The sequence below is a fragment of the Abramis brama genome (genome assembly GCF_963993115.1).
Source record: "Abramis brama genome assembly, chromosome: 5".
NCBI lineage: Eukaryota > Metazoa > Chordata > Actinopteri > Cypriniformes > Leuciscidae > Abramis > Abramis brama.
In genome coordinates, this window is record NC_139967.1 from 29,199,800 (window position 1) to 29,222,907 (window position 23,108).

At 36.9% G+C, this 23,108-nt stretch overlaps 1 protein-coding gene across 2 annotated transcripts in view; it reads right to left on the minus strand.

Moving 5' to 3' along the window:
• Nucleotides 1-21,468, minus strand: part of ssbp2a (single stranded DNA binding protein 2a) — a 32,585-nt gene extending 11,117 nt beyond the window's left edge. For both annotated transcript variants that reach the window (XM_084113463.1, XM_084113462.1), the window contains exons 1-4: nucleotides 21,249-21,468; nucleotides 10,742-10,814; nucleotides 8,394-8,455; nucleotides 7,349-7,433 (exon numbers count right to left, since the gene is read on the minus strand). In XM_084113463.1, coding sequence (XP_083969589.1) covers nucleotides 7,349-7,433; nucleotides 8,394-8,455; nucleotides 10,742-10,814; nucleotides 21,249-21,301 — 273 coding nt within the window. In that variant the 5' untranslated portion in view covers nucleotides 21,302-21,468. The remainder of the gene's footprint in view (nucleotides 1-7,348; nucleotides 7,434-8,393; nucleotides 8,456-10,741; nucleotides 10,815-21,248) is intronic.
• Between the last annotated feature and the right edge of the window lie 1,640 nt (nucleotides 21,469-23,108).

Below are 23,108 nucleotides of genomic sequence, written 5' to 3' on the forward strand. Positions count from 1 at the left end.
TATGACTGATATTTGACGAATTGCTTTGTTCATTTTTTTGTAAGTTTTGGACAAAAGCGTCTTTTAAATATATAGCCTAAAATGTAATAATAATAATAATAATTATTATTATTATTATTTAAGTTATAAATGAACTATAAACGAGTTAACTTAGTAATACAGTAATATGTTTGTCATCAAATAATTTATCAATGTTTTATTATTATAGGCTATAACCTAACCTTTTACAGTTTTGGATAAAATAGGCCTACATTTTTTGCATAATTTTTGCTTAAAAATAAAGCATTCATAAATTATTTTATGATAAACATATTATTGTCTAGTGCAGTGGTTCTCAATTCCAGTCCTCGGGACCCACTGCTCTGCACATTTTGTATGTCTCCCTTATTTAACACACCTGAACCAGATCATCAGCTCATTAGGAGAGACTCCATGAACTGAACTGAGTGTGTCAGATAAGAGAGGCATACAAAATGTGCAGAGCAAGGGGTCCCGAGGACTGGAATTGAGAACCACTGGTCTAGTGAACTCATTTATAGTTATTAACTCAAATAATAATAATAATAATATTAATATTACATTTTAGGCTACATATTTTGAAGACGCTTTTGTCCAAAACTTACAAAAAAAAATGAACAAAGCAATTCATCAAATATCAGTCATAATACAGGTTAGAAAATAATAATAAAGTGCTAAGATTATATCACAAATAAACAAAAGATTTTGATGCACGTCATTCGTATATTCCACCCATACCCCTACAATTGAGAATCACTTTAAGCATGCAGACGTATGTCAATTTGATGTATTCCACTTAATATTCAATAAAACACTATACAATAAGATTCGTTAACAACGTGTTCTTCTAAAACAAGGGCGAGTCACAAATCCGTGAGTACAGTTTACAAACCCGTGGGAACGGATAAGCGTGGGCACGGTTTATGAATTTGTGGGTACAGATTGCAAAAACTGAAGGCACGGTTTACAAATCTGAGAGCGCGGATTAGAAACTCGTGGGTACGGTTTATTAATCCGTGGGCACGATTTGTTAAACCGAGGGAACAGTTTGAGAATTCGTGAGTACGGTTTATAAACTGAGCGGACGGGTTGCCAAACCGTCACCACGGATTGTTTTTTTTTCTCCCACAGGTGACTTCCCGGGCTCCGTATAACCGAGATAAGTACCTGCTCTGGATTAAGTTATGCGGTAACTTAGACCACAACACCAACTAAACATGGATAATTAAAAAAAATGTCTACATCTGTTCTAAGGTAAGTCAACAACGTATTTGAACGTTATCTTTAACATCTCTAACGTAAGGTTAGGCTAACGTTAGCCTAGCTACTAGCTTAACAAAATGATGGAGTATGTTTTTATGTTTCCACTGTTCGATCGCGCCCGCGCCTCTCTGACACACACACACACACGCACACACACACACACTACAGCATTGCAATCTTGACATCGCAGCCTGTTCATTATGCTGCGTTCACACCAAACGCGAATAGAGCGTCAATTTCGCGCGTATCGCGTCTAGTTCGACGCCTGAACATTTTGAATCCATTCGCGCGTCCAAAGCTAATATGACGCGCGTATAAAGCGAGCGTTTGAAGCGAAATAGCACCAAACTATAACGTTTACACTGTGACCTGTAAATCTTTGTCTGGAGCTGAAGCTTTTCATCGACCTTCTCAACAATACAATTATTAATATAACCCTCCAATGCATAGTTAAGGCCCTTTTGGTGACTATGAGATGATATATAATCTTTCTGTCTCCAAAAATCATCAATTGCCTCCTGTGAAATGTCTCCTACTGTGACAGCTGCCATAGCGCCTGTTACCGAATGTTGACTGTTTGTCTGAGTGAGTGTAGGGGGCGTGGCTTAGCCATAGGTCAATTCGTTCATCAACACTGATTCATTCAGGAATGCAACTACTTCCTTGGAGGCTCAACATTTGATTCTGCTGTGGCTTTGTTAGGAACTATTTTAAATGCTGGAGCAAAAACAAAGTATCTGGAAACCTTGTGTCTTACGACCTAGTGTCTTACGTCTAGCACATGATACGAGTTCTAAAAATGTGGAGCTCAAGTTAAAATAAGTTCAGCATTTAACGTCACCATGAAATCAACTGTGCCCTCATAATCTTTAATCAAAGTCCTCCTCCCTCTTGCAACAACATCTCTTCTCTGATGACACGTTTACGGCGCAAGGGCAGGACAACCTGTTACCCACATGAGATCAGAGCAATAGCACACCACAATGAACCGAAACAGAATCAAGCCCCACTCAATATTTGTTCCTGTTCAAGAAGCCGTTTCACTCAGATATACGTCACAATAGGGAGGAAAAGATGATCCCAACTTCCGTATCAAGATTTAAAAACACGTTTTTCACATTCCACTGCCCTGCGTTTTGCATTTTTATAAACGACCGCTTAAGGAACAACATTAGAATGGTTACTTAGAAAACGTGTGTATAAAGGATGGAGCCAGAAGCCTCCTGGGTAATGATGCAGTCCTATACCCACCAGACAACCTTTCCCATAATATCTGCAGTCTAATCTAATGCAGTGATGAGGTCATCCTCACCACATCTCCTCTCCTGCTGTCTCTCTCTCTCTCTGCTGGAAACATTCTCTGCTTTACAGATGGCAGACTTTAACCAACCGGTGTGTTTACTTCTGTGTGTGTAAAGGGGGTTACTTCAGGACAACAGTGTTTTCAATTAACCCGCAATGAACACCCTGCCCAGCTGCTAACTCACTCCACCCTGAGTCCACTTCTCTACCTCTGGAACACAGCCAACCAGACATTACAGGAACGTCTGAGAATAGTGTGTGCATCTGTGTGTGCATACCAATTCAGTTGTGTGTAAAAGTACCCTGGCTCATATTATGCATCAGAACATACTGAGATTAAATACACAATAATGATAAAATGATTCACCCCATCATGCCAATCACCTTTCACACTGGCCCAGACAACACAGTGAGACATATGGAGAACATGTAAAAGTTTTTAACCTTATCATCATCATCCATAAGAAGTGATAATTCTCATTTCTGTCAAGCTAAAATGTGTTAAATAGCTTCAAAAACATGGAAGGAAAAATAGACCACTAAGCCATGCTTGTCAGATCTTATTAGAACAATGAATTAAAGTCATTGATTGAACTGCACATTTTAAAGTGAAAATCTAAATCTAGAGCACCCCGATTTTCTTTGGCAAGAGATAAACGTTTAAGATAAACAAAGATAAAAAAAGCACATGTAGGCTATACTATTCAGTGTAGCAGCAATAATCCAAGCTTGAATGTGGATACACTGTGAAATATCCCTCTCCATTCAGGGGTGAAAATCTTCATTAACATGCTTGAATAGGCTGCATAATATTATAAGCTATTTCATGCTGTCGTGCTTCCCCTTTTCCTCTCATGTTTAATTTGCTGCTGTTTGTGTTCTACTCTGTTCGAACACAAAGAAAATGAAAGTGCAGATGAGACAAGCCCTAAGCCAGGCAGGAGAAAAACACTAGGGAATATGAAAGATGTGAATGTAAAGACAATATGTTAAAAGCTTATCAGAACTTGACACAGAATTTGCTCAGGATTTGCTGATTTATTAAATGGTGCTGATTAATCAAACGGCTTGTAGTTTTAGCTACAAACTACAGTACATATCTACAAATTTCTTTATATATTCAGTATTTAATAGAGCACTCCCTGACTGTCAGGAACAACACAGTGTGATTTTAGTAGTGGATAATATTGCATTTCTATACAACAGCTTTGCTAAATAAAGGGGGGAAAGTAAATAAAAACACCCTATAGCATCATATTACATTTATGTTTTAGTATATTCAATCCCAATCAAAATGAGTTGTTCCTCATGCCACCATGTATTTTCAGTTTCCAGGTTGACAGTAAAATATCTAGTTCAGTCATGAAACTGAACGCAGGCTGATAGGTCCTTTACATGCAATCTGCAAGCAATCACATCATTACCGCATGGCGCAAGCTGATTGGCCTCTGCTGATCCTGCAGCCAATGAGATTGCTTGCTCAACATTTAAATAGTCTAGTTCATCGTTTGCTGTAAGCTAGTCCTGCGGCATGCTAAAGAGTAGGGCTGAACGATCGCAATCGCGATTTGAAACTTTCTACTAGGCTGCGATCTGGATGAATTTTGAAAAATATGCCGCGAGTCTGTCCTAATGAAATAATAAAAATACATTTCTCAAATGACAACAATCATTATGATTATAATTTTTAGCAAAAGAATGATCAATTTAACCATTATGCAGCATTGACAAAAAGTAGATTAAAACTTGACTAAACAAAAACAGGACACGGTTGACTAAATCTGATAAAAACTAAAAAGTACATTTGACAGGACTAAGACTAAATAAATAAAAAAAACACAGCTGACAAAATGAACACTAATTGAAAGGCACACTGCATCTGCTAGACTACAATGTAGTGGAATAGTCTACAGTTAAAGGCATGTTGTACTCCTTTAATTTAGAGTGTGTGCTGCACACTATTGAGAATATTGAGATGAAGCTTGACTTAACATCGCAATATCTCTCAGATTGCAAGAAAATTGCAAGTAAATATTTTTCCCAAATCGCACAGCCCTACTACAGAGTTCTTCTAGATCCCTCCACCTCCCCCAGCTCCACCTGCCTAGATCTGCTATGGGATTTATGTATGTCTATTAATGCAGCAGCAACGTAGCAGATCTGTTACTTATGATCTGCTATTCAGGCTATGAGATGAATGGCATGAATGGACACAACTGTTGCATAAGTGATTAACCAGAATATGTTGTAAGTATTAAAACATGGTTTAGTATTTTACTTCACTTTGTGTATTTAGCCTCACAGTCTGACCTCTCATCACTAACGGTTGTATAAATGTATTACGATTTGATTTACTCGACTGAGAAGAACATTGAGATCATTTAAAGTCTAAAAAAGGATGCTGATTTTTAAAATATATTTAAGCACTGGCAACAATGAATATCAATGATCAGTCACCAGACTGAAGATTCAGCTTCATGTTATATTTAACGATATGTAATGCAATGATGCAATTGTGTGTTATCTCATCTATTCGAAAACTATCTGTATGACTATTTTAATTGGATTTATTTATTTATTTAATATGTTTACTATTCCACTACGACAGGTGACCCACTCTGAGCAACTGAGGGAAAAGTGTACACATGCAAAGTGTAGCCCTATTCGGTCAAAATAACACTAACAAAATCCAACAGATCTCCAGAGTTTCAGGCTTCATTCAATTTGTGTAAAACGACAGAAAAGTAACAGAGTACCAGTCATTGTCTGCCTTCTTTTTTTCTTTTTTTTTAAACAATGTGGGAGAGTGGGTAAAAATAGAGTGCGTTTATGATTGCCAGGGAAATGGAATGTCCTCGTTTAGGCAGGAGAGAATAATCTGAAAAGCACTTAAAGCACAGCAGTAATATTTCTATGCTAAAAATGGCAGTTAAACAATGGAAATCAATGCAGGTTGAGTCAGTGGATCGTTCAGCAGGATTTAGTTTACATTTTGGACTTGTATATTAAGTGACAATATGACAATTTGTGTATGTAAAATCATTACTGTTGTATTGCTAAAAAGCACATAAATATAGAGACCACAATTTTGCTAAAAAAATAATTAATTTTATTTAAAATATATTAATAAATGTAAATGATGTGAGTATAATAATAAAAAAAAATTAAATAAAGTGTGTTTATATTAAATAAAGAAATACAATTTAATTTATTTATCTCTCATCCATTCATCAGTGTGTATCAGCGCATTTCACAAAAAGTTACATTTTGACAGTACTCTCTGCAGATGTTCATTTACTTTTTTTGTATAAGCTGTTTTTGATTGTGGTATACAGCAAAAATGTCAAGTCATAACTCTTTATTATTTAGTTGTAAGTTATAAGAGTGGCTTTGTATGTTAATAATTATTCAGAATATGCGTATGTCCACAAGCATGATTTTTGAATGAGAGCTGCTGCTACATAATTCTATATTTTTGAAAGAAAGCTGTTTGTGATTTTGCTACAGCAAAATAATTATTTGTTTTTTTGTCTGAAGGATTATATTGCTCATTGCACATAACAGGAAGATGTTGGTTAAAATTATATTATTAAATGCTAGAGATTCAGAATATGCTGAAGTTTGTATTCATTTACTACAAGTATGCTAATAGTAGAAGCACACATTTATTTTCCTGTTGGTTCTTTGCTATGTTGGGACAAATGCTGGCAAATGTAACTTTACAGTTGACTTGCCAAATCACTTCCATTTGTTTATTAATAAAATTAATATAGGAAGTATTGGAAGTAAATTCTTTATGGGTCATTAGAAATACTTTGCTTTAAAAGTACCAAGTAGTCACACCAAAAAAAAGATGCATCGCAGCCCTCTGAATCGTAATCGAATCGAATCGTACGGTGCCTAGAGATTCCCACCTCTAATATATATATATATATATATATATATATATATATATATATATATATATATATATATATATATATATGTATATATGTTAATTAAGATGAAATCACTTCTGGAAATATGTCTAATGTAGCCATGACTCATTTTAGAGGATTATATGATTTAATGACATGTGTTTATCAATTCATGCATGACTGAGGATCAGTGTGGCACTTCACATGATTGACACATGAACTAAAAGTGGAGGCTCTTCCTGTAATGAGCCGTGGCTGGTCAGCAGTTAATCTTGATGATTCTGGTCCTGAAGTCAATATAATTTGTGGTAGATAAACAGGCATCTGACTTGTAGTTGGAGTCAGTGTTAGCGGTATTAGAGGAACAATGAGGTTATTATGCTCATTTTGAAATAACCCAAATGGGTCATTATTTCTTATAGACAAGCCTTTAATCTAATCACACTTGCTATCTCTATTTCTCTCTCTTCCACACTCAGAACAGAGGTCAATATGTCCTCCTCCCTCTAGCCATGATGACCGCAAATGTATGACATCATTGCAAATGCCTCAAGCACGGACCACCAATTTATCATCCTTCCCGCTTTTCATTCCCCTCCTGCTCTCCTTACCTCTCCTTCTATGAGCTGTACACTCACTCACAATTATCCTGCAAGGCTTCTCAGGGACCAGCTCTAAATCACTCAGTGCTGTTCTATAGGTCAGTGGATTCCTACTGGTTTTGTTTACAGTTCAAAACAGTGAAATGTATTAATTAGTTTATTAGTGGTTAGCAGCAGCCAATAAAATCATGGTAACAGCACAACATCCTGTTAATCCTCATTGCAGGTGAACGCATTTATACTCACATAGTCATGAAAAGCTTTGGCTTCACTTGAGTGTTCACATGATTCTCTCCTCTCAGAAGCAGCACAGTAGAGGTCCCAGAAAACACTGCGATAAAAGATGCACAATATAATATAAAAAGACTAATACTGCAGTGCGAGAATGAATCACTATCCTCAGTTAATTAAAGCTCTATTTTGACGGGACTAGTTTTCCCCGAGGAAATGTTTGTTTCACAGATGTACTTTGAGATTTTTTTTATCCTGTCAGAATTAAATATGTCTGTTTTCTTGCACAACATTGTATAAATTACAAAGCATATACTGTTCAGCTAACTTGGGGATCCTCAGAGAAATTGAATTGATTATTGGTGAGAATGTCTGTGATTTACACTACCATTCAAAACTTTGGGGTCAGTAAGATTACTAACTAGTAACTTGGCATCTTGGCATTTGAAAGGAATTAATATGTTTATTCAGTAAGGATGAATTAAATTGATCAAAATGGACAGTAAAGACATTTATAATGTTACAAAAGATTTCAAATAAATGCTGTTCTTTTGAACTTTCTTTTCAATAAAGATTCAATAAATTAAGCACACCACAACATTGAACATTGATAATAATAACATTGATAATATTATAATTTTCAACATTGATAATTATAAGAAATATTTCTTTATCACCATATCTAACCATTCTATCACCATTCATAGTAAGTAAAAGTAAAATGAAAAATACAACATATGTCAAGTACTAAGAATTAAAACATTAAAGAGAGTCTTATCACAAACTACACTACCTTAATTAATTCCCTTAATTAATATATTGCATACTGTAATATTATTATATTATTATTATTTTTTTAAATGGGTTTCGTGTTGCACCCATCCAGACAACATGATCTCCATAATCCTCACATCCATATATAAACACTCCACCTCAGTATCAACTAGAGATCCCATGAAATTACAGACGTTCATATTCTAAAAATTATAACTCAAACGTATTTTAGAACACTAATCCCATTCACATAGTGCTAAAGAAATCTGATAGCAGATATTCTTACCACCACCATGAGTGCAAGAACCCTGGCGGCTCTCCTAATGTTATATTCTTCTCCCATCGGATCTGCCGAGTTAAACAGAGAACAAAGGAAGAGTTATAAAGATTCAGTGACAAGTTGACCTGTGCTCCCTTTGTGATTTAAACATAATTAAAGGCAAATTCTGCTATGGAGAGCTGAACTCGGAGTCAAACATGGTGCCTAGAATAAATCTGAGGGATAAAACTGTAACTTGGCATCTGTTCGAAACAGTCTCAGTGTGACTCAGTCATTATTCAATTCAGTTAACCAACTGACACTTCGCTAAGCTCCATCCTCCTTGGTTGTTAACTTGGAAGGAATTGGACATTTTCAAAGAAGTGACAAAGAAGTTGTATAATTTCTGGAAAATAGTGTTTAATGCTATTCAAGCACACAGGACTTCCATAGGTTTAGAAAAAGAGCAAAAACTTGTCTGAAAACATGGCGGATGACAACAGTTGCTAAGGTAGGACTGGTCAGTAAACAGGCTGGATTTGGCGAAGGTCAGTTATCAAGCCATTAAAGCCTAAAGTATACTTTGGTTTTTACATGTATGCAAGGGTATGCACACAGTGCAAGTGATCCAAATTTCATCAGCAGCATAGTATGTAGGTACTGTACATGCACGGTCAGATTTTTCTAACTGCACGTACAATGTACGATCCACTAACAAAAGAACCTACAGGTTTTTTTGCACCCATTGTTTCACAGTTGAAAAAGAAAGACTGAATGACTGATGCAACAACAACAAACTACTGGAGACGGCAACAACCAGAGGTAGGGGTCTCGACTTGCATGGCTTGAGTCTGACACGAGTAGCAAATTTGTGACTTAGGCCTATGTGACTAAATGAATAAAATGACTTGACTTTGACTTGAGAACCAATGACTCGAAAGTCATTTGAATGGATTTGAACTGCATGCCTCGAAAATTACTTTATTATGTTCGAATCCGCCAAACCAAACATATCAACATTGTCATACCCATTACCATGCCAAAGACTCAGAGAACTGTAGTGACAGAACTATAATTAAATTAATTTAAAAAAAATAATTGCAACATCATAAAAAAATGATAAAATGTAAGCCACAGAACCATCGGCAATGCTGATCAGAGTCTGCGCGATTTCATGATGCTGACTCTAGTTTAAACAAGTACAAAGACATTTTTTAGCTCATAACTTCTGGAGAGAAATAGTGCAGAAACTGAACAAGGATGAAACTTTCTAGTGTGCATGTGTCGAACACCTGTGCTTGTGAGTGCTTTCAAATGAAGTATACTTTGAAAGCCTGTGTGTTTGGCTGTACGGATACGGGAAAAATCTGTATAAGTATACTTTAGGCTTAGACCTTCTGCACATCCTTCTCCTTTCTCCTCAACTCTTTTCTTTCTTTAAGACTAAACAGGAACAGAAAACACCATCCATCTTGATGAGATCATCAGTTTTAGTCACTGACCATGTGAGATGGGTTTACATTAAAGCACTGACGACAGCTGCCATAAACAACACGGGTGTGCCCAACATTATCTCAATACACTGCTGCGAGAGCCACTGCTATTTTTGGGTTCGAGTCCAGCGGGAACTGGTTACATGAGCGGGGTGGCAAAAGACAGGAGTCGCAAAGGAAACCGGCCACAATGGACGGGGCGGGTGGCTTAGTCACAGAGGCTGGACTGAGTCACGACAGCACTGTCTGGCTTGTTGACGTTCACGTCTGAGTGGTGGGCCAGCCTTTGTGTTTTTACCTCTGTCATCGCGCCAGTCTTCCCTCATCTCTCTTTGTTCTGTTCCAGTATTTATCTGATCTGCTGTCATTCGCAAATATTTACTTGACTCAGAGCTAGAACACTCATCTGCATCTGCATTTACTTTTACTGTTCAATTGTATCTTGTCAGTGATCATGTCATCAGTAAGTGAACTGTCGTGGACACTGATATAAACATCTCTTTCCCAAACACAGTTCCAGAGGATGACAAGCCATTAACTTCATGTTGAAGATAAACAATGTTCATTTAAAGAGCAGAGCAAGTGGACACCCAGTGCTTAGGAGAATCTGTGTAAATGAGCTTACAGTCCCCCGCTGTATCTCCATGAGACAGTGCCATTAAACAGAAACAGTTTGCCCAGTTTCTAGTGCCAGTGTGCTTTTGTATCCAGTGTAATTAAATTAAGCTGGGATCAGAGAACAGTAAGGGTTCCATAGGAGCTGTTTACTGGTACTGTAAGGCTACATGTAAATATTACCTCCTAAAAAGTACATCATCTTAAACTGTCCACCTTATTCACAGTAAAGGTCTTAGTAAAAATGCAAATAAATGGTTCACTTACCTCTGACAGAAAGGTCTGCGCTGATTTCTGAGCTCCCACATGTAGCAGATATTCATACACATATAGAGCTAGCCTGCAGAGACAGAAAATTAAAAAGATATTGAGGAAACCTACTTTAAAAGCATCATCATGTCATATACTGTATAAGATCCTTCAGGATGTCTTTATCTTAGGTCCTGTTCCAATGGTTAAATAAAACACAATTGTTCAGTTTCCTAAAATAATTAATTAGAAATGATTATCATGCCCTCTTTGAAATAGCAAAGTAACTTAACTTGATAGTTCAGCCAAAAATGAAAATTCAGTCATCATTTACACGTTTTCATGTAGTTCCAAACCCGTGTGGCTGACTTTATTTTGTGAGACACAAAAGGAGATTTTTAGCAGTGTTAATACTACTTTTTTCATACAGTGGAAGTGAATGGTGACCAATTAAGCTCCAAAAATTACATAAAAGTACCCATGCAATATAATTTCAAGTCCCCTGAAGCCATATGAGAGGTCTGTGTGAGAAAAAAAGACTGAAAGATTTAAATTTGTGTTAATTCACCAAATATGAAAATGTTCAATATCGTATGTGTGTCACGTGTAGTATAATACATGACTCAAAATGAATGCAGAAAGTCTTTTTAATTATCCAGGAGAAAAACAAACAGGACAACTTCACTATCAACTTCACTTAAGCAAGACAAGACCAGGAACAAAATGAAACACAGGGTTTAACTTTAAATACAAAGAGCAAACAAAGGGAACTAATCAAGACCAGCTGAACAGAATTATTAATTAACGGTAACCTAGGTGACAAACTAGGAAATCAGATCAAATAATGACAGGGAGACAGAACAGAACTGGGGCACGTTCAAGTTCAAAACGGTGCGCAACGTTTTGCTACGGTTTCCGGGTTGAACGTCATGTTTTTGACTGGTGTGCAACGGGGTTTGAGATACGTTTTCTCTTGTTTGGTGGGTGTGTCAGAACTGCAGTCCAATCCGCAGCAACATGTATATAAAGCATGTGGTATTAAAGTGAACTCGCACAATGGGTTCAAGGAAAGTAATTTACAAATGTGTTCGATGCAGCTCGGTATACGCAACAACTGAGGATATTAGAAGACATGTTTGTCGTAAGTTTTATTGTAAAAATATAGGATATCAACATAATGATGTAGTTTTTAGCTTCATTGCAAGTGTATGACATTTGGTATAGAAATAAACAATGGTAAGTGCTTTTCCTAAAAATGAGAAAGAAAATACAGGGTATTAAAACAGTATGAACTACAAATAAAGTCAGTATGTGAGGCTAAATAGATGTGTTTTAGTCTGAATTAGGTAAGATGTGTGCTTCCATTTCAGTTTCAGCAATCCCTTCACTCGATTGGGATGTTCTCTTTTGTTCTGGGCGGCAAGTGCAGTAACTGTAACATCGGGCATATTTTGTAGTATTAAACACATATTTATACCGACTTCATCAGGCTCCGAAAATTCTTCACAAAGAACACAAAGAATGGCCTTCTCAGCTGCCATAGTTGCAACTCTTGCGTCATCAGAACAGTGTGTTCAACGCATCACCGTTTCTGTTTAAAAAACGTTGTGCAACGTTTTGTCGGGGCTGAACGCAGCCCTGAACTAAACCACACTAAACAAAACCATGAACCTGGCAATGTCCATTTTCAATATTGCACAAACGAGATTTGAGAGTTACAGCAGAGGGAAAGATTTTTAGTGAATAATGACTTTAATTCCACTCTGTTCATATGACTTCAGAAGAATGTAGTTATACGGACTAATGCTATAGTTGTGATGGTGCTTTTTTTGTCATCTGCCATTTTTACTTCTGGCACCCCACTTTTTGATTCACTTTCATTATATGGAAAAAAATATGTATAAATTCCTGACACAAGATGGAATATATTTTTGGATACACTATGCTTTTAATTGAACCCATATCTTTACCTTCTAGCTGTGTATCATCTCATATGGTTAAGCAACCCATATGTGATTTTAATAAGGCAACTGAAGTCCTAGTTTGGATATCATAATCAAGACAAACTATGGGCAAACACTGAGTTCACAGAGTGTTCAGTCTTCCATTACTATTCAGTTCACCATTTCACTTTCAGTTTTACAATCTCATTTGGAATTTTTAAGAGTTCCATTTCTCTGCAATAACATTCGGTTATTTTTGAATTGGTGAAAGTTCATTGTATAGAGGTTCATATGTACTTTCATATTGATTTTTTTTTAGTATCCTCCATGAAAGCGTGAGAGAACCTGAGTCAGCAGAGTCCAGCAGCACCTTATGATTTTTTTTTTTTCAGGCACAGTCAAATCTAATTATATTTCACATGTATGCAGACGACGTATTCTCTCTCCTGCTTGTTTCTGCAGACACACTTGATGCACAGAATGACCTCCAAATGTTCAGAGTATGCGCATACACTCACGCACACAAAACAAAAATAAAAAATATGACGAACATTCACTACAATGTATAAGACAGTGTTTGTGCAAGAGAAGAAAAGTACTAGTGGAATAATGACAGAGGAACATTGGCAAAACAAGATCACACACAAGCGAGATTGAGGGAGGAGATTTGGAGATTGGAGGAATGACGGGGGGCCCTGAGCTCCTGAGAATCAATCCTCCTGAGACTGTCAGCAAACTTTCATATTCTAATGATGAAGGATAGAAAAGAGACAGAGAGAAGATCTTTTGGGCAGTCTTCCCCTTTCTCCAAATGAGCAAAATCCAAAATCTTCAAACTGAAAAGAAACTAGGCTTCAAGAGTTTAAGAATAAAAGTTATTGAGCACAGACATACTTCACCAACTTTAAGATGAGATTTTAACATTTTCCTCCAATAGCCTAGACCTTTTCAGCACTGTGCTGGTTGTGTTCTGTTTTCCGGTTTGTGTTTCCACAGCAGGAAGGTAAGATCTTACGGATTTATGAACGAACCGCTCGTTTTAAAATCTTTCCGGTCTACAGACATTTGTTATGACATCCTGCCAAAAAGTGTCTGGATGTGCACACTACATCTGCTTCAAACATTATCAATGCTCATGATAACTTACATTAACTCTACAACAAGTGAATCCACTTCACTAGCTAAATACTCTTCGACAGCGATGCCATATAAGTATACAGAACTACCGCAATAACCGAAGTTCAAAGACAAAATTATATATGGCTGCACCTTATTTCTCTGGATTATAAGGTCTATTAGGTGTTGTATGATTGCCACAGTACTGATATTGGTTGTTATGGTGTTCTGAATAGTAGCTAGAACATTGCTTGGTGGTTCTGGGTAGTTACCAAGAAGTCGCTTACTGGTCATAGTAAAAAAGTAATCTTCCCTCAAAGTTTACAAGATTTTTTCACTTTGTTTCATTATCTGGTGAATATCACTTAACCTGCGTTTCCACCACAGGAACTTTCCCCAAGGAACTAGGAACTATGGGGTGGTACTTGGTGTGTTTCTTTCAACCACAGGAGCAGGATCTAAATGAAGATCCGGGTAAAAAAAAAAAATCCCCCTCAGAAAGTCCCTGCTTGCTAGGTAGTACTTTCTCAAAGTTCAGGAACTTTCGGGGGTGGGACTTGGGCACTGAACATGCTGATAGGTTTTAAAATATGTTGAGGTGCTTGCAGTCCTACGTCACTGGACTAATTTGCCTAATCTTCACTGTACTTTAAACTGTGGTGTATACGCAGAAAGCAACAGGTCTCGGGGAGAAAAAAGTTCCTGGAACAAATTGTTCTGTGTAATTTCGGTGGAAATGCAGCTTTAGACACGTGTAAGTTGCTTTAAAAACTAATAGCACTTCTCCACAAGTCACACAATTTGAGCTATTATTCATGTCTTGCAGTCAAGTTAGATGAAGTTTAATTCCAGTATGGGCAATATTAATGATGCCTGCCTTAAACTCCAATTAGACAAAGTTGACCTACATAGACATAGAGATCATTTACGTTGTGCTTTAAGCTGAATTAATGAAAAAGCAGGAATTTTGTTTTCTTAAATTTTTTTGTTTGACAGAGACAAGGGGCTCTATATATATCTGGTATATATATATTTATTACATGGCTTGGTTGAATTCTAATGTAGAATGCGGTCTGTTATTTCTTGATAACAGACCGCTGCTAAGTATAACACACCGTTGCCATGAAAAACAGAGCGTTGCTATGGATGCAGGATTCTAACCGTAGAGACGGAACGGAATATTTTCTTTAGCGGAAGCAATACAATTGTTTTTAAATCAATAAACTCCTTTTTAAATCAATATTTTGTGTCAAATTATGAATGAAGACACACAGTTTTAAATCTGAAAGTGCACCATATATAAAATTATTGTCTTTCAAAGGTAAGAGTCGATTCTGAGTCAATGAAACTAATTGTTTTTCAAACGAGTCATAAGCTGTTTCGTTGTGACGTCAAGACAAAACATTAGCATATTGCCCGCCCACTTATTGTGCGCGCAGGCACCAGGGAAAACTTGAACCTCAAACACTGCAGCTGATTCCTGTGGATACTGGATAGCATCATGTCGAGAAGACGCTGTGCTCTATAATGTGAAGGTAAAGCCAGTTTTTTTCACTGACGACTGCTTCTCAAATCTCAGAGTTCAATGCAGGATTCGCAAACCGCTTGCTCTTGAAAGATGGTGTTCAAAATACTTAGTTTTTAGTTTTATATTGTGTAGGTCTCCTGCTAACTTGTTACTCACATTCTTACTGAAATACTTCTGCTAATCAGTTGTGGACCACTATTACCCAAAACTGAGTAAAGATTAAGCATGGAGCAAGACTTGTTTTACCAATGTTTATATTTCATCAGTCATTCACGCTAAAGCTCGGCTAATGCACTGTTATTGATACAGTTTCCACATGTTCACTGCAATAAATTAGAAAAATACTTGGTAAATAAATAAGTACAAGTAAAATAATCGGTTCGTTGATGGACATGCACTTGTTAATGCTGATGGTGAGGAATTACAGTTGCAACATCTCATAATGTGCCTCAAACTGAGTAGCATATCACTGAGAAACGTCCTGCTCGAGTCGTCCTTGCGATGGAGGTTCGGGTTGAATGAATAGTTCTTCCAGTGTTTCATCATCGGACTCGCGCTCGGATTGATATGGTAAAATCAACGTCATTGTTCGTTACTGTGTTTAGTTTATGATGTAGGAAGCCTCAGGACATGCAGAGCTGATGTTATGGCAATGGGCGTTTTTGTTTCGACACGTACGCAGTAGACCAATCACAACAGACTGAGCTGTCTGGCCAATCAGAGCAGAATAGCTCACAGAAAGGATGGATTTAGAGAGATTGATTCATCTGACGAGTCATTTCAGAATCATTGAAAATGTAGTAATGTGCAAATTAATTTTATGAGAAAATGAAACAGTTTTTTGACCTTTGATGCATGTAAACCTGTTGTAGGAGACTCCAAAACAACATTAGGAAACTTTAAAATAGCATATAGGGGCACTTTAATAACTACATCTGCACTTATTTAGATCAATATGTATAAATAAAAAATAATAAAATGACCTCACAGCTCAAGACACTAGCTATACAATCAATATGAGAAATGATATAAAGAGAGGTAATAATGACAGAACAGAACAGTGGCAAGAGTGCATCATTAACCTCATGCTGCGTCCTCATCCCATCAACACAGCGCTCTTTCCCATTCTCCAGAACTGACAACATCTTCATTTACTGCCATACACTCGCTAGATGCAAACAGATTCATTTCCCAAGAGACATTAGAGAGCGGGGTGTCTCTGTGTGCATTTGTATCATTGGGACAAATCTGTCTATGGGTATGTGTTTGACACATTACTGTAGTTGCAGTGAAAGAGAACAGGGGATGAACACAGAAAGACAAATATAGAGATGGGTAGAAGAGGAGAGACAGGAAAGCAGGAACTCATAAATGATTAATGGTGAGAGCTGAAAAGGAGGAAGGAGAGTGACATGAGGATAACGGTGGAAAATGATCGTATCCATGGTTTGTAAAATAGCTGACAGATTACGTCGCTTTTATTTAACAAAACAGTGTGAATGAAACATCAGTATCTGACATCTTTAACTAAACATTTGAAGCATTATACACTTATACACATTATGGTCATTTTGACCTTTTATGTGTAGCCAACAGACAATGGCGGAGTACAGGGATGCATATTTTTGCAGAAGATACCGTATAATACATTATATAGGCTACATACACACAAGCGTTAAGAAATTAGTCAGTAAGATTTTTTTGTCTCTTATGCTTACCAAGGCTGCATTTATTTGATCAAAAATACAGTAAAAAGGTATTTTTAAAAATAAATAAATAATAATATTATAACCATTTAAAATAAGTTTTCTATTTTGATATATTTTAAAATGTAATTTAACCCTGTGATGTCAAGGCTAAAATTTCAGCATCATTACTCCAGTCTTCAGTGTCTCATGATCCTTCAGAAATCATTCTAATATTCTGATTTGCTGCTCAAGAAACAGTTATTATTATAAATGTTGAAAATAGTACTGCTTAATATTTTTGTGAACAGCAAGTTCAAAAGAACAGCATTTATTTGAAATAGAAACTTTTTTGTTACAATGAAAAGGTCTTTACTATCACATTTGGTCAATTTAATAACTCAATTTAGTTTTGTACATTTATTTCTAAGCAAATCATGTTCATGGCTGAATTTTAAAATGGTGTCAGTTGGAAAAAAATCAGTCTGTTTGGAAAAACACTGCTGGGAAAAAATGGAGCTATGAAAGAACAACAGAACAATTTCAGAGGGGAAAAGTCCATCTAGGTAAGTCTAAGGAATGAAACTCATATCCTGTGTGGACAGAACAATGCTACATTCCTCAGCCTATTCTGGATTAATTAAGATGCTCTACTAGGTTAATATGAATGTGGTTTTCTTTCATCTTTGATCAACAGAAATCATTTTATAAAAAATAAAATACAACACAGCTTATAAGTGTATGTTTAATATTTTTTTTAAATGGTGTTTGACTGGAGCAGGCATGTGCTGTAGATGGTAAAAAAATGTGTACAGTCTGAATGAAAACCAGAAGTTCGGGGGTTTAGACCAAAGCATGCTGCACAACACCTCGAGAAACAATGCCTTTCTCCACGACAACAGGAAATGCCAGCTTATCTTACAGATGAAAGCATGGAGAAAATGTGCTGCTCTGGAAAAGAACTTACAACACAATCTTAGCAGAGGATCTTAGTCTAGTTTACAACTACAGGAGACATAGACCAAAGTGACAATAATGGAGAAACCGCTTAACTTTGTTGGATTTCAAATAGGTCAAAGGACGCATGGAAAAACTAAAGGACCACACAGACTGTGTGTGATTTGTGAATAAAAAAGGAAGGCTGTATTACACACAGGGTAAAGACAGAGAGAAAATACTCCTAGCCGGTTTCTAAGCCATGCCGTCACGGTTGCTTAACCTTGCAGTAGGGCCGGTGTGATGCCGCTTGCATATCAATGATGGAGAGAAATATCAGAGGCCAACCACTCTGCGGAAAAACTGTTCCAGCAGCAGGAACGACAACCAGTCATTCTCTAACAAAAACTGAACAAAACTGCAGAACAGAGGAATTACACTTTTCACCACATTAGAAAATATAAAGAGAACATATATTTGAGAGGCATCATTCTGGAACTTTATAGTACAAGTATATAAAAGTATTTAGTGAAACAAAATTTTAAAGTGTATGTATGCAGGATTCAAAATGAACTTTTGGCCACACCTGCCAATGGTCAGTGGTTTAAGACAATTTATGGGTCATAAATATTTCTCCAACTGTAATGAAACTGTAAAAATGTTTTTGTGGTGCTAAAACAGTAAAAAGCATGATGCTGCTGATGCAACACCAAGGTCATGGGTTTGAGTTCCAGGTAATGCATGAAATAAAATTAAAAAAAAATGTTAAAAAAAAAATGCTTGAATGCAGTGTTAATTGTTTTGGATAAAAACATCTGCCGATGCATAAATGTAAAAAACAAAACAAAAAAACATTTATATCTCAATGACAGCTGAATTATTGAACTTTTTCCTTTCGAATAGGCCTATCTATGGAAACTCAAAAAGAAAAAGAAAAAACATTCTGATTTTGTTTCATTCTTTTTTGTTGTGGCAGCTCAAATGTGTATTCCACATATGGAGTTCTGGAGAAGAAAAGAATTCAGGCATTCTAGATAAACATCCTATGGTACATTTTCCACTGAGCTAAAAGCTGTTGGAAGACACGTTGTGACAGGTGTTTTCTTTAGTAGACGGTTTGTATGTCTTTGATTTGAATGGCTCAGATCACTTACATCAGTGAGAGTTTAAACCATATTTTGTTGTAGTTCCTAATAAAGTTACAGCCCAGCTGACATTTTATTTACTTACCAAAGCCAATTTTTACTCACTTTTAGCAGCTGTCAAATGTTAATTTGGGACCTTTTATATATAGAGAGTGAAGCCCTAAAACCATAGAGAGTTTTGAGAATACTTAACTATGGAAGTCTAACCGCAGTGGCTATCTAGGTCAAATTGCTACTTATAGGGGAGTTTTAATCACGTTCCTGATAGTGAAGATTGAACAAATGTGACTCCTCAAACTGAGATAGGCCTACAAACCATTGACTACAGGGTGAGCTTATAAATATTTGCTGGTCTTCACAGCTGTCTAAAATCAGAGCAATTTATAAGTTAAGATGATGCTTAAGATTGCTGTTCAATATAGGACTAGGCCTACAAGTTTTACCTTCACTATACATTTGTTTTAATCCAGTTATATTATTCAACTGTCATTGTTCAAATGTAGAGGATAATCTAAAATTAAAGTTTAGACAGATATATGCGTGGCCCTCGGCCTAAACTTGTTAAGGGATTGACAACACCCAACATACAATACAATGACACCACCTTCCACACTTTATATAACACCTAAACCCATGGTTTCACAGATAAGGCTTAAGCCTATAGTTCTAAAATGCATGTTTGAGCTGTTTTAATAGAAAGCAACTTGCATTGACATATCTTAAAATATGTCAGTGCCATTGTTTTTCTCAAGATGCACACCAGTAACGTTTTCTAAGGCATATTTTAGAAAGCTATGTCCTAATTGAACTAATCCTGGTGTAATCTAAGCCATGTCTTTGAAACCAGGCCTTAGTGTTGTCTTTGACTATGAATTTAGTTTGGAACTGTGATGTCAGGACTGCTTGTTGGTCCATATAAAAAAGCTGTTTCTAATACTTATATAGAATAACTTCATGTGAATGAACATAATTTGAGGTGATGTTCACTTTATGTGTAAAACTTATGTGTAAAAAAAAAAAAAAAAAAAAGAGAATATCACAACACTGGACTATTGAAGTGAAGAGCAAAAAATAAGAAAACCTTAAAGGGTTAGTTCACCCAAAAAATGACAATTCTGTCAGTAATTACTCACCCTCATGTTGTTCCAACCCCGTAAGACTTTCGATCATCTTCGGAACACAAATTAAGATATTTTTGATGAAATCTGAGAGCTGATCACTCCTCCATAGGCTTCTATGTAATTGAAACTTGCCGGCGCAGGAAGTTAGTAAAGACAATGTTTAAAATAGTCCAAGTGACTACAGTGGCTCAACCATAAGTTTATCAAGCGACAAGAATACTTTTTGTGCACAAAAACAAACAAAAATAACGACTTTATTCAACTATTCATTTTCTTCTGTGTGGGCCTCTGAGTGAGTTCACGTAGTGTAACAGCACATCGCTTCTGGGTTGTACGTATAACAATATATAAGCTCACTATTGGCCAGCATCACACACATGACCAGCGTCCGCCGATAATTTTTGGGTGAACTAACCCTTTAAACCAGATGGTGAAACCAAAATGAATGGTTAAACCACCTGAAAAAAAAAACAATTTCGTGTAAAGCCTAAAATCTTGATAAAAAAGTTAATGTCCATGCTATTTGTCAACTACCAATAACCGTGACATTATTTGAGTATCCTTGCACACACCATGTAAACACCTTGCACAGCACCTTTTAAGAACAACATAACATAACACAACCAAGCCTGATTTGTTTACGATCAGTCAAAATTTCTAAAACACTGAAAAACAGCCAAGAGACATTCAGATGGACAGCTGAAAGGTCACTCAAAATGCATAAAACACTTTGGTACAAAGGAAAAGCGAAGCAAACTATCCGAGTAAGTTAACTACGTGCTGTTTAAGAAAGATTCTGCCATCGACTGCTCAAGAACGTTGAAGGAAACTAAATTATTCTTGATAATCATATAAGCTAATACAGGACCACACTTAGTGATACATACATATTTTCTCATAATGCAGCAAGCGCGTAACTTGAGGAGCAAAGCGTAACGTACACGCGCCAGCTGCTGTGTTTTAAATGTCTTCTCTGTCCAAATGTGTGTGCGCGCGACTGCAGATGTGACCGCGAGAATTCCTCCTCCACCGCCTGCTCAATATAACTTACTTTTCTCGGGCTTGACTGTCCGATGGCACGCTGTTCTTGCCTTTGGCGTACATGCTTGCACAGACGCGACTGTCACGCACCTGTCAACCCATCACAGCCTCCGTCGAAACAATCTCGTCACCATAGCGACTCAGTCTGCTCCTCACCATTGGATGGACGGCGGTGAAGAATAGGCGCCCCCTCTCTCTCTCTCTCTCTCTCTCTCTCTCGATTTCTGAGCAAATAACCTAAACGGCCTCGCCCACTCAACACCTTTCTCTCTTTCGCTCTGACTGCAGCCACGCCCCCTGTGATCCGGTGAATTTGATGTCTGACCCCACAAAGCATGACATGAAGTCTGACTAAGAAAGTGTGTGACTGCACACAATACAATTTATTTTGATGACATTTCCCCCTCACAAGCCATCAAATGTCTTAATTCCTAAGTGACAAGTGATTTTGCTTTTTAAACACTTCCTCAATGTACGTAGTTGGAAAGACTGTAACCTACGTGCTAGAATATAGCCTGTAACAAGTATAACACTTATTACAATTAACTAGGCTACGACTTTTGCCTCAGTGAACTCCTAATTGCTGTTTATTAATAGTAAGGTTTGGGTATGAACTGGGCTGGATATAGGATGTAGAAAATGGTCATGAAGAATAAGGCATTAAAATGTGCTTAATAAATAGGCTACAAATAAACAGCCAATATCCTAGTAATATGCATGCTAATAAGCAACTAGTTATATTATTATTATTATTATTATTATCATCATCATCATCGACTTTTGAGTTTTGGTGACTGTCTGTCCAGTCTGTACTGGTTCTGTACTGATCTTGGGGCAAACTACTTGTAAGCGACAGTCAACTAGATGGTACACTGCCATCTAGTGAACAAAACAATCCACACTTTAGTAAGACCAAGATTAGTATGCTGAAATACTTTTAAAGCTAGAGTCATGACGGTTCTAAAAACAACATTATTTGGTTTAATGCAATGTACTTACGTGGTTTTAGGTTACAAAAAAAGTCATTATTTTACACATACCGTACAGTATTGTTGCTCCTCTATGCCCCGCCTTTCTGAAACGCGTAGATTTTTACAAAGCTCATCGTTCTTAAAAGCACGGTGTGCTCTAATTGGCCAGCAATCCAGTGCATTCTGATTGGCCCGAATACCTTAAGTGTGTGACGGAAATGTCACTCCCCTTACCATATTTGGAACATCAGCTCCCAAAGCAATAATGACAGGTGATAATGTCGGTACTTAAGTTACAGCTATCAAGTCGAGCCCGAATCTGATCCGGAAAATGCAGATTACCAAGCTGATCGATCAAGTTTGCGACTGGACCAGAACGTATCAGATTGGTAAGGTTTTATTTCATTGGGGACATAATTACGGATTAAAATGACTTATACTGTCTTTTTTTTCACATCGCGCTGCGCTATGGGGGAGAACACAATGTAAACATAAAACCATGTCTGCATTTGTTATCGTAGAAACGACAAACAAGCGCTACTCTATACTTTTCAAAACTCGCATTTGAATAGTCAGTGGCCAATTCTTAAAAAAAATGAAAACATACTTACAAGCTGTGCCTGTGAGTCAGAAGCGCCAGACTGTAAGGTTACTTAAGAAGATGGAATTGCCCCACTTTTTAGAATCAGCCTTTGTGCACAGCCGGCCTTGTACTCTCGCAGGTTCTGGAAACAGTCGTCCGAAAAATGTGCAGCACACAGTCGAATATTTTGGTTGTACTGTTCTGCAACGATGTTGTAAATCAAGCTTAACCGCTGTTTTCTAATTGTGTCCTCTTTTGGGAAGGCCAAACAAGTCGTTTGGCTTTCGCAACGAAAAACACAGCGTCTCCACGACAT